The 13,090-nt window shown below is 40.4% G+C and overlaps 2 protein-coding genes across 2 annotated transcripts; one reads left to right on the forward strand and one right to left on the reverse strand.

Annotated features, from left to right (window-relative positions):
- Window positions 1-840: 840 nt before the first annotated feature.
- On the forward strand, window positions 841-3,288 carry LOC121757794 (glutamine--fructose-6-phosphate aminotransferase [isomerizing] 2-like). The gene is made up of 8 exons (XM_042153278.1): window positions 841-972; window positions 1,463-1,468; window positions 1,563-1,923; window positions 1,999-2,249; window positions 2,340-2,454; window positions 2,552-2,807; window positions 2,893-3,061; window positions 3,205-3,288. Exons 1-8 carry the CDS (start codon window positions 841-843, stop codon window positions 3,286-3,288), a joined length of 1,374 nt encoding a protein of 457 aa, XP_042009212.1.
- A 428-nt stretch (window positions 3,289-3,716) lies between these two features.
- On the reverse strand, window positions 3,717-12,829 carry LOC121759361 (anthranilate synthase beta subunit 1, chloroplastic-like). Its single transcript, XM_042154917.1, has 7 exons — window positions 12,194-12,829; window positions 12,012-12,082; window positions 5,149-5,186; window positions 4,948-5,058; window positions 4,302-4,401; window positions 4,010-4,145; window positions 3,717-3,917 (listed from the first exon to the last, which is right to left on the reverse strand). Exons 1-7 carry the CDS (start codon window positions 12,602-12,604, stop codon window positions 3,807-3,809), a joined length of 978 nt encoding a protein of 325 aa, XP_042010851.1. The 5' UTR covers window positions 12,605-12,829; the 3' UTR covers window positions 3,717-3,806.
- Between the last annotated feature and the right edge of the window lie 261 nt (window positions 12,830-13,090).

Below are 13,090 nucleotides of genomic sequence, written 5' to 3' on the forward strand. Positions count from 1 at the left end.
TCTCGTTGCCTCCCTTGGATCCAATGCCCACTAGAATTGTAGTACCCAGCAGCATTGACCTGCTCCATATTCGTAAATTCATTGGGTTGATCATAGCCAGTACCCTTACAGCTCCCAGCTGGGGGAGTCGGTGGTGTGTTCTTCTCGATTGCACTCAACAGTGTCTTTTTCAATTCGTCCATTTTCAAATCCATCTTCTGCTCTAGCTTCTGCTCCTGGTCAGTAGACAAGGCACTGGCAATCCTCTCTCTGCTGTACCCATCTCTAGAATTGTCATACTCTTTTTTTGCACTCAAGAGTTTCCCCAGAACCCTTTTTGCTTCACTGACCCTTAGCTGTGTGAAACTTCCCCCAGATGAAGAGTTCGCCAGGTCCTTCGTTGCCTTGTTCATCCCTTCATAAAAGGTATGATGTATTTCTATTCCTGCCATGCGATGATTAGGACACGCATCCAGGAGGCTCATATACCTTGCCCAATAATCACTCAATGGTTCATCATATCCTTGCTTCACACTAGTGATCTCTCTTTTCAGCGCGCTTGTCTTAGATGACGGGAAAAATTCTCCTAGGAATACGGACTTGAAGTCTGCCCAGCTCTCGATGGAATTAGGAGGCAATCGCATAAACCATGTGTTTGCCTCCCCTTTCAGAACGAATGGCAAGGCCTTCAGTCTGTAATCGTCCTCGGTCGCCCCTGCTGGTCTCCTCTGCGCCCTGCAAATCTTACAAAACTCATGAAGGAACTCGTAAGGGCCTTCATAGCTTTTACCGCTGTATGTAGGCAAAATAGCGATAACAAGGGGCTTCACATCACAGGCAGTCTGGCCTGGAGTAATCACGATGGCTTGCGGTGGTTCTCCTTCGGTATGCGCATTCAGCGTTCCGAGCTCTGGATCTTCATCTATGTTAGCAGCCATCCCCCCTGGGTTTCCTTCCAACCGGGGTATTCCTTCTGGTGTGGGTCCTTCTATGGTGTATTGCTCTTCGTCACTACTCGTGCCTAGGTCAGACAGGGCTGTCGACAGGCCAGAACGAGTGGTTACGAATATGGTTCCTTTCTGGAGTATCTTCGGTCTCCACTGGTCAGGAGCCAAACTGCTTCTCATAAACTGAGGTATTATATTTCTCCAACATCCTTCTAGCAGTCAGAACTTTGATGGTGCAACTCTCTGAGTCTGTGACAGATAGTGCTCCATAAGGAAAAGGGGAGCCTTGGGGTGCATCAGACCTTAAGTTGTGAATTTCATCGAGATGTTTGTGTAGGTTATGAATTCCCTTATTAGTAAACAACTGTATTTTAGATTTCAACTTTTGACATCTGAGAATCTAGAGGTCATTGATTGTCAACTGCATTATTCTAATCGCTACAAGTTATCTAGAAGATACAAAAGGTCTTCTAATTTCCGGTTTCTATTTCTGGAGAATTGTTTTTCCAGTTATCAGTGTGAAATACTGGTTGTAGGATCATGTAGCTTTCTTCTAAGCCTCTTACTAATGGAAGATGGAAGAATTACATTAAAGTCCCCCTTTGGCCTCACTGTTATTGGTTTCTTCAGTTATAGGATGGAGGAGCATCCATTTTCAAGTTTGAGAATGCTAAAGAAAAAGGTTGTGAAAAATCCAAGCGGCCAGCTTCTGTCCAACGTGCACTCTCAGTTTTGGAAATGGAAGTAGAGCAAATAAATAAAGGGAAATACGAGCACTACATGCAGAAGGAAATTCATGAACAGCCAGAATCTCTTACAACAACAATGAGAGGGAGGCTTATACGTGGAGGATCATGCAAAGCAAAGAGTGTTCTCTTAGGAGGACTAAAGGATCACCTCAGAACCATTAGGAGAAGTCGAAGAATTGTCTTCATTGGTTGTGGCACAAGTTATAATGCAGCTTTAGCTGCAAGGCCAATTTTGGAAGAACTTTCTGGTCTGTCCAGTTCATGAAGTACATATTTTCTGTTTTGTTTTGTTGATTCCATAACTAATTGGTTCTATCTTGCAGGTATCATTGTAATAATGGAGATTGCTAGTGATTTGGTGGATAGGCAGGGGCCAATATACAGAGAAGATACAACTGTCTTTGTTAGTCAATCAGGGGAAACAGCAGATACATTGCAGGCATTAGAATATGCGTTAGAGAACGGTGCCTTATGCGTTGGCATCACCAATACTGTTGGCAGTGCAATTGCTAGGCATACACACTGCAGAATTCACATAAATGCTGGTTGTGAGATAGGGGTAGCTAGTACCAAGGTAAGCAAAATGTATAGACTTTTCTTCTCATATCTCGTCTTTACAGTCACCATTTGGCTGTTGTGTTATCTTATTAAGCACTTCTAACAGGCATACACAAGCCAAATTGTTGTCATGGCTATGTTGGCTCTGGCAATTGGAGATGATACGATTTCTAGTCAAGGAAGACGGGAAGCAATAATAGATGGCCTATTTGATTTGCCGAGTATGTCTAATATTTTGCCCATGCCACATATTACATTAATTGAAACTGTCGTAGAGATATGTGTTGTGATCATGGTTCCTAATTCAATAATATGCAGATAAGGTCAAAGAGGTTCTCAAACTCGATGAGGAAATGAAAGATCTTGCAAAATTACTAATTGCAGAACAGTCACTTCTTGTCTTCGGGAGAGGCTACAATTACGCAACTGCATTGGAAGGTGCCTTGAAGGTAAAAGAAGTATCACTTATGCATAGTGAAGGAATACTTGCTGGAGAGATGAAACACGGTCCCTTGGCTTTAGTTGATGAGACCCTTCCAATAGTTGTTATTGCTACCCGTGATGCTTGTTTCAGGTTAGGCTTTTCCTATTTCGAACAAGTTATGTTTCCGCAATGCAACTCTCAGTTCCATCGTATTAAATTTAAACTTAATTTTCAGCAAACAACAATCCGTTATTCAGCAACTTCATGCTCGGAAAGGTAGACTTATAGTGATGTGTAGTAAAGGTGATGCGGCATCTGTCAGTGTTGGTGGATCTTGCCGTACAGTTGAAGTTCCAGTTGTTGAGGACTGCCTGCAGCCGGTAATCAACATAGTTCCTCTACAGGTAACATCCTCGTTCTTTTCTATTTAAAATGCTGCTTGATCGATTTCTTCTCTCGGGTGCCATGAGACGTGGTTGAGGCAGACTGCGACTGCAGCACAACTTGAAGCTTTACATTTGTTCTTGTGCTTGTCTTGTGACTGCAGCTTTTGGCATATCACCTGACTGTTCTCCGCGGATACAACGTTGACCAGCCACGAAATCTTGCAAAAAGCGTGACAACACAATGAGGTAGGCAGCCCGGCCGACATGATACCTGAATATTCTAACCACGAGATGCTGCGTTGCTTCAGTTTTTCAGTGAGAAAATCGGTTAGGATAACTGCTGCTTGTGTTTAGCTTGTCCATACATGTGCCTCACTGATCTTGTCCGCAGAATACTAACGTTGTCTAAAACAAATGTTGTTTTATGTGTATAACTGGTTGTATAAAACATGGTGTCATAATAGCAAAGGATGGTTACTTTTGTTGGTTTGATTTAATATTCCAGAGTGAAAAATGGTTGCTTGGGCTGAATTATTCCAAATTTATCGAATTATGTCTTTCCTATTGCACCTTTTTATGTGTTTATTCTTGTCCCATCAAATCATAGTAGTTATTTTAAGTAATGATGCACGATTCAAATTTCAAACTATTTGAGAACTACGCCAAAACAAACTTAGAAAAACCGATTGATAATTGATATAATTGATAACTGAGAATTCATTAAAAGAAAGTAGCATCTAATTCACCAACTGTATATTGAAGATTAATCCTGCTTCTGCGATTCAGCTTCCTTTCTCTTTATGAGCTTGATAAAATTATGCACTATGGTTTTGCCTTCAGTAGATATGATGCTTTCTGGATGGAACTGAACGCCCTGCGCTTATCCAAAAATAAAACAACATTCAAACCTATGGCATCCGACTTTCCCTTGCAATATTATCTGTAATGTAATCAAACGAATGTTACCTGTATATGACGGTATACTTTGTGACGAGCAGCCATCACCAACCCGTCTTCAGTCCATGCAGTTATCTCAAGGGCATCATTCGGGAAACTATCCCGTTCAATCACAAGACTATGGTATCTACCAGCAGTAAAAGGGCTGCAAAACAATTGTCAAAACTCAACACACTTTACTCACCAATCGTTTGATAAATAGACATCAGAACTGAGAAAAATAATAGATAAAGAAAAGAGACTTACTTCGACAAGAATGGCAATTACAATTATACAGAGAAAATAAAGAAAAGAGACTTACTTCGATAAGCCTGCAAACAAACCATCTCCCTCACCCTCGTTATAGTAAACAGGAGAACTTTTTCCATGCACAACTCCAGAAGGAGATCGCACAATTTTCCCTGCAAAGCATAGTGTCATTTAGGGAAGGGGAAAGCAATAAATTATAAGCACATACGGAAACAACAGATATCCAGCAAATATGATGCCGGCTGAAGAATACAGCTACATGTTGCTAAAAGGGACATTATTAATTTTGACCTTAATGGGAACCATGTTCGTGAAAATGGAATTATACCTGGCCCCTGGCTAATTCTGAGACCAGTCATTTTGTTTAAATAAGTGTCTACATTCTAATGTTTGGCTCTAGAGAAAGAAAAAGGTCAAGCATCAACCTCTTTCATTATTCTTGTAAGAGAAGAACAAATATACTATCAACTACTCAAGTTATCAAATACAGTTATGCACGTGTTCTTTGCTAGCCATCATCAAATATTTCACTGTCATCCTAATCCTAGGAAACTTACAGATTTTAGCTCATAAAACCCCCAGTAAACAAATATCTTCTTTTCTCTCCCTTAAAGAGCACCTACATTCATTTTTTCCTATTTCTAGCCCGAAGGAGAATATGGACTCGTACAATTTTGTACTGGGAAATACAAAGTTACCTCCAAAAGCTTCACCGATGCATTGCAATCCCATGCACACGCCAAACAAAGGTACAGTAGGTCCAAGATCCAGCACCGTCTGTAACGATATTCCTGAATCTTGTGGTGTACCTAAAATTTTCAAGTGAAGTATAATTATTGTATAATTAAATGACAGTAAGATATTAACACAGAGGGGACCTAAGTCAAATAAATGCTTACCAGGTCCAGGTGATATTAATATACCTCTTGGATTTTTCCTACAAAGACAAATAACATACTGCTATAAATCAAAATTAACATCCCTAATTGATTAGTTTTTTCTCTAAGCAATGGTATGAACATACTTCGAAGATTGCACTAACAAATTCTAAGGCTTCATGGCATGGTTTTCATGTAAATACAGAGCACACATATCAAAACAATGCAGAGATTCTCACTTTACTCCCTAACAATTTTAGACTCCTAATTATCAGCTTCACTTCCAAATATATGGATGTGAATACTTCTAATGTCGAATCAAAGTATTATTTACTGCAGCTTTGCGAAAAGATACTTATAATGTCAGATCAAAGTATTTATTTACCCAGTCCTAGAAGGTTTAGGACGTTCTTCTTAGTAATTAGCCACAATGTATCTATTTAAGGAAAATGAATTTAGGATTGCAATTCTGTACTCTGTAATTTGCACATATAAACTCTAAACTAATTACATGCATTAAATGTTAAAAAGAAAATATATACATGCTCATACAGAGAACACACGATAAACACAAATAATTAATGATAAACCAATAACAAGGTAAGAAAAGGCCTTAGGGTCAGGACGGTCCTAGCCCTAGCTAGCACTGGACGGCCTAGGGTTCGGTAGGGTGAGCAAGAAAACCATTTTTTCTTAAGCGACAAAGGCTAGGGTTGAGGGCAAGTCCCTTTTGAAATCCTGACCAATGCACATTCGACGCACAATTATGAATTTGTTGCATGCAGGAGTATAAACCGTAATTAGCTTACATGCATGCAACATTAGCGAACATGCATGCGGTGACGTGGCATTAGTTAAGAGGTCTCAACCAATAAGAAGAGGGCAGTGACGTGTTGCTAGCCAATGAGAAGGAAGTGAGCTAAGATACAGAGAGTATAAATAGCAGTAGTTGTTCTTTCTTTTGAGTCGTCGTGAATATTGTGAGTTGTATGTTTGTTAAGCTCCGATCGTGGATCGCGAGCTCCTCTTTGCTTCTTATTCGATTGTAGAATATTATCATTGTTAATGCAATCCATTTTATTGATCATTCAAGTGTTGAGATCGGCGTTTTATCGCTGAGTTCGGCAACGCCGAACTAAGAGAGGAAGACCGAGAAGAGGTCACTGAGCTCGGCAGTGACGAGCTAAGATAGGCCGACCACGAAGAAGTCACGGAGTTCGGCAGCCGACCGCGAAGAAGTCATTGAGTTCGGCAGTGACGAGCTACGATAGGACGATCGCGGCGTAAGATCGTAACAATTGGTATTCAGAGCAATCGATCTCCGGACGTCGGAACGGTTACTCGAGGTGCGGAAATGAAGAAGAAAATGTTGGAGGCGATGGAACAGAAATTGCAAGAGATGCGAGAAGAGCATAAGGCCGAGATGATGGAGATGTCGCAAACAATTGCTGCGCTTAATTTGCAGAATCAGAAAAATAATGAAATGGAGACTGGTTGGAATCGGTATGAAAATGGAGGAAGATCGACGCGATATGAATTTCCTAAATTCGATGGAGACGGTTTTGAAGGGTGGATGATGAGAGCTGAGTACTTTTTCCAAGTGGCTAAGGTACCTGAAGAGGATAAGGTTAGAGTGGCTGCAATTCATCTAGAAGGGAAGGCTTTGCTGTGGCATCGAGGTTTTGAAAGCTTACATGGAGATATGGCGTACGCGGATTGGTCGAGCTATAGTTCATCCTTGGCAGCTCGCTTTGGTGCTCACGCATATGAGGATCCATTAGCTGACCTCAGGAACCTCAAACAAACAGGTACGCTACAAAATTACATGGATACCTTTGATGAATTATATCCTAGAGCTGGAATTAGAGAGGATCAAGCTTTGAGCTTCTTCTTATCTGGATTAATTGATGAACTACAAATGCCTGTGCGTATGTTTAGACCTAAGGCATTATCTGAGGCTTACTCTTTAGCTAAACTACAAGAGTTGACTGTGAGAGCTCTAGGTGTTAAAACAAAGGTTAGTCAGAGCCATGTTCAAGCGAGCAGTAGCTACTATTCTAATAGCAAACCTTTGGCTGTGACTGCTACTAATAAGGTTGGAGTCTTGAATAACTGGAATGGAAGTAACAAGGAGGTTGGTAGACCGAATGGTGTTAGAGCTAGTACCAATTTGACTCCAAAAGAAATGGATGAAAAGAGGGCAAGAAAAGAGTGTTTCTGGTGCACGGAGAAATTCACTCCAAACCACCAGTGTAGTAAGAGAAGATCATATGTTGTGCAGCTACTTGAGGTAGGAGAAGTGGGAAGTAATGAGGTGCAGGAAGTGAGTGAGGATGAAGAAGAAGATGAGAAATCTGATCTGCAGCTCTCCTTACATGCTGTGTGGGGAAAGGATGGACCTCAAGTAATGAGGATTAGAGGGAAATGTCAGGGTAAGATCTTGAGAATATTGATAGATACTGGTAGCACTCACAATTTTTTAAGCTCGAAAGTGGCTAGAAAAATCAATTGTGAACTACTTCCTGTTAATTCAAAAGCTGTGGAAGTAGCTAATGGGCAGATTCTGCAATGTACCCAAAAATGCAATAGGTTGGAATGGGAGATGCAAGGATCCCGATTTCAGAGTGAAGTCTATCTTATTACTCTGGAGACTTATGATCTGATATTGGGTGGAGAATGGTTATCCACTTTGGGCGAGATTAAGTGGAATTTTAACAATCTCAGTATGGTCTTCAAGTTGAATGGAGAGGAAGTGAAACTACAAGGTGAGAGATGGTCACCTAAGGTTGAGCAATTGAATTTTCTACACATAATGAATCCAGATGAAGCTGATGTTAATGAGAGAAAGCTCAGTCAGTGGATACCTGCTGTTGAGTTGGAGGCAGATTTATGTTATGAGCTTAGTGTTGAGGAAATGTGGCCAAAGCTTAATATGATTCTTAAAGAGTTTGCTGGAATATTTGAGGAGCCGAAAACACTACCTCCACAGAGAGAACTGGATCACAAAATTATTTTAAAAGAGGGAGCAGATGCCATCAACATGAGACCTTATAAATATGCTGCACATCAGAAAAATGTTATTGAAGCTATGATTGAAGATATGCTTAAGGCTGGAGTTATTCGACATAGTGAGAGCCCTTTTGCAAGTTCCATTGTGTTGGTTAAAAAGAAGGACTCTACTTGGAGAATGTGTGTGGATTATAGAGCATTGAATGCTATCACTGTCAAAGACAAGTACCCTATACCTGTTATTGAGGAGTTGCTAGATGAATTGGGTAAGGCTGCTTGGTTCTCAAAGATTGATTTAAGGTCAGGTTACTGGCAAGTAAGGATGAGACCGGAGGATGTCCATAAGACTGCTTTTAAAACTCACTCCGGGCACTATGAGTTTTTAGTCATGCCATTTGGTTTGACAAATGCTCCAGCAACATTTCAGAATCTAATGAACACAATTTTCAGAAGTTATTTGAGGAAATTTATACTGGTATTCTTTGATGATATTCTAGTCTACAGCAGCAACCAAGAGGCCCATGAGCAACACTTGAGAGTGGTTCTGGAATTGATGAAAGAACATAGCTTATTAGCTAAAAGGAGCAAGTGTACTTTTGGGTGTAAGAAAGTGGAGTATCTCGGTCATGTTATATCTCATGAAGGGGTCTCAACTGATGAAGGAAAAATAGAAGCAGTGAAACATTGGCCTCAGCCTAAGACTGTCAAACAAGTGAGAAGCTTCCTTGGCTTAACTGGCTATTACAGGAGATTTGTGCATCATTATGGAGTGATAGCTAGACCACTGATAGAGGTGATTAAGGGCAATACATTCAAGTGGACAAATGAAGCACAAGAAGCTTTTGAAAAGCTGAAAATGGCTATGATAACAGCTCCTGTGTTGGCCTTGCCAGATTTTTCTAAAGAGTTCGTTATAGAGACTGATGCTTCGGGATTTGGAATTGGAGCTGTGCTAATGCAAGATAAGCACCCCATAGCCTTCATTAGTAAGTCTCTATCTCCTAAATATCAGACTTTATCAGTATATGAGAAGGAATTGTTGGCTATTTTAATGGCTGTGAAGAAGTGGTATCATTATTTGCAAGGCAAGAGGTTCATCATTCTGACTGATCATCAGAGCTTGAAATATTTGATGGATCAGAAGCTGACTACACCTACTCAACAAGCTTGGATGACCAAGCTAATGCAATTTGATTATGAAATTAGATACAAGAAAGGCATTGAGAATTCAGTGGCTGATGCTTTGTCTAGAGTTCCAGAAGTGATGACTTATGCTCTAACTTCCTTTGTGATTCCTCTTGAGTTAATTGCAAAAGTTAAGGAATCATGGAAAAAAGACACTCTGATCCAGAAAATTTTGGAAGAAAAAAAGCAGAATACAGAGTCTCATCCAAAATTTAGTTGGGAGAGGGAAGAACTGAGAAGAAAAGGCAAGCTGGTGGTGGGAAATGATGTGTTACTTAAGGCTCAGATCTTATCTACTTTCCATGGATCTGCCTTGGCTGGTCAGGAGTATTGGGAACTTACAAGAGGATAGCTGCCCTGTTATATTGGCCGAAACTGAGAAAAGATGTCAGAGAGTTTGTGCGACTATGTGTTACTTGCCAAAAATACAAGCCTGGTAATACTTCTCCGTCTGGATTATTACAGCCTCTCCCAATACCTACTGCAATTTATACAGATATCTCAATGGATTTTGTTGAAGCCTTGCCGAGCTCTCAAGGTTATGACACTATATTTGTGGTGGTGGATAGACTAAGTAAATATGCACATTTTATGGCTCTTTCACACCCCTTTACAGCAAAGAAAGTAGCTGAGGTGTTTATGGATTCTGTGTTTAAATTGCATGGAATGCCAGTTAAGATTGTGAGTGATAGAGGAGCTATCTTTGTGGGAAGTTTCTGGAAAGAATTCATGAGCTTGTTAGGGGTTGAGTTGTTGTATTCCACGGCTTATCACCCAGAAACGGATGGGCAAACTGAAATAGTCAACCGAAGTTTACAATGCTATTTACGTTGTGCTATGGGAGAGAAACCGCATACTTGGTTCCATTGGTTGAGTTTGGCTGAGTACTGGTACAATACTACCTATCACTCGAGTATTAGAATGACTCCTTTTGAAGCTCTATATGGCTTTGCACCTCCTTTACATGTTCCTTATTTACCGGGTGATTCCAATATTGAAGCAGTCGATCTTGCTCTCAGAGACAGAGAAGAGATGCTTGCTATACTTAAACGAAATGTCCAGAAGGCGGCTGACAGAATGAAGAAACAAGCGGACAAACACAGAAGTGATAAGGAGTTTGAGATAGGGGAGTGGGTTTGGTTGAAATTGAGAGAGTATAGGCAGAGATCCATCCGAGGAAAACACCACAAATTTGAGCCCAAATACTTTGGTCCATATCAGATATTGGATAGGATTGGTGCAGTAGCTTATAAACTCAATCTACCAGCCTCGGCTACAATTCATAATGTGTTTCATGTATCATTGTTGAAACCAGCTTCACCTCCAACAGGCCCCGTAACTGATCTACCAGAGATATCTCACTTAAATGACGCTATTCCTCAGGCGATACTCGACAGAAAAATGGTTAAGAGACATAATCAAGCGGCTACTAAATGGCTCATCCATTGGGAGGGAAAATCGCCGGCAGATGCTTCATGGGAGTTTGCGGAGGTGATTCAAGCCAGATTTCCATGGTTCCTTGTGGAAAAGGAACCTTAAGAGGGGAGCATTGTTGCATGCAGGAGTATAAACCGTAATTAGCTTACATGCATGCAACATTAGCGAACATGCATGCGGTGACGTGGCATTAGTTAAGAGGTCTCAACCAATAAGAAGAGGGCAGTGACGTGTTGCTAGCCAATGAGAAGGAAGTGAGCTAAGATACAGAGAGTATAAATAGCAGTAGTTGTTCTTTCTTTTGAGTCGTCGTGAATATTGTGAGTTGTATGTTTGTTAAGCTCCGATCGTGGATCGCGAGCTCCTCTTTGCTTCTTATTCGATTGTAGAACATTATCATTGTTAATGCAATCCATTTTATTGATCATTCAAGTGTTGAGATCGGCGTTTTATCGCTGAGTTCGGCAACGCCGAACTAAGAGAGGAAGACCGAGAAGAGGTCACTGAGCTCGGCAGTGACGAGCTAAGATAGGCCGACCACGAAGAAGTCACGGAGTTCGGCAGCCGACCGCGAAGAAGTCATTGAGTTCGGCAGTGACGAGCTACGATAGGACGATCGCGGCGTAAGATCGTAACAGAATTCATGGACAATGGTATCAACCTATTTAAGATAAAAACATACAAATAATCAAGTAGAACATAATTGACGTCATTTCAACAAGCAAATAAAGTACACTACCTACACGCAATCCACAGCTTAACGGAATTGTTGAATGCACTTCACGATTCACGCAAACAAAACAAGATTTGCCGGGGGAAATGACAAGCTAAAAAAAGGCTCAGATTTTGGATTTTGTCTGATAAGCCCTTCATGAAAACAAAAATCAAACCAACCACCGAAATTTTCCAAAACAAGGAAACCGGAAAACGAAACAAGGTTCGTTTCAGTTTTGATCACAACAGAAGTTGTGAACTCAATTCCTCTCCACAGAGCAAGAAGACAGTGTTAGCATAATATTAATAGCATCTCAACATACGATGATAACGAACAAAACTCAAATGTGCATCTAAATGCTCTATCAATGGAATGTAACAACATACGAAACATCTATCAAATAGCAAAAGCAACACCTAACTATCACCACAACACAAAATCAAAATGATCAAACACCATAATTATTATTCATTACAATAAATTATGTAGGTGGCTGGAGATAAAACATTGAACAAAATAAAATAAAAAGAAATCTTACTCTCTAAGCTCATCAACAGTGAGCTCATCATTTCTGTAAACTTCGAAATCACAACCTAGCTCTCCCATATACTGTGGAACACAACAAATTAAAAGGAAATGGAAACATTATTCCACATTACTCAATGTATTAAGGAATAACAAATCAGTAAAAAAGCAATAAAGAAATGAAACTAAACTTACTTGACAGAGATTATACGTGAAGCTGTCGTAATTATCAATGACGATGATAGGTTTGGGTGGCGCTTTCGGAGACGATGAATTGGCGGCGGGCGCCTTTTCGGAAATCGCCATAGGCGATTTAGGAGAAGTAGAATAAGAGAGAGTGTGGCGATGAGCGGTGGTGAATCTGAATGGCCGGGCTACCGGAAGTGAGGGGTACTGGTGAGACAGAATGACGGAGGATGACTGCTTGATTGATGCGGAAGGAGCGGCGGCGGCGGCGATGGTGGCCATGGCGCGGCGGAGATGGAGATGGAGATGGAGATGGAGATGGAGATGGAGATGGAGAGGGAGAGGGAGGGTGCTAGTGCTACTGAATCTGAGTGTGTGAGGATTTATACTGTGCATTTCTAAAAGAGAGGGCAAATGCATTTAATATGATTTGCTATTTTGGTGATGATTCCTTCCATTGTTGTAACTGGCACGTTGAAATTTGTTTTCCTTTGCTATTTTTGGTGATGATTCCTTGCTATTTTGGTGATGATTCCTTCCATTGTTATAATTTATTGATGAAGTCAATTTGATAGAAATCTTGCTCGCCATAAACAACACTTAGATAAGATATCGAGGATACATACACTTAGATAAGATATTGAGGATACATACGTCAACCCATCGACTGACATGAGACTTGTTCATTTTGAATCAAATGGTCGTGAATCAATTTATGAAGTACTCTTAAATTTTTGGACTAGTTGTTTTACTCATTGAGTGCCTACAAATTAATACGATGAATACTCATTGAATTAGCCAGTAAATACTTTTATTTAACAATAAAAATAAGAGAGGTGAAAGAATTTAATCATGTTTGATTAATTTAGTCTTAAAAGCTACTGCACAATAGAAGATTAACAATCC

Source organism: Salvia splendens, chromosome 12, assembly GCF_004379255.2.
Source record: "Salvia splendens isolate huo1 chromosome 12, SspV2, whole genome shotgun sequence".
Lineage (NCBI taxonomy): Eukaryota > Viridiplantae > Streptophyta > Magnoliopsida > Lamiales > Lamiaceae > Salvia > Salvia splendens.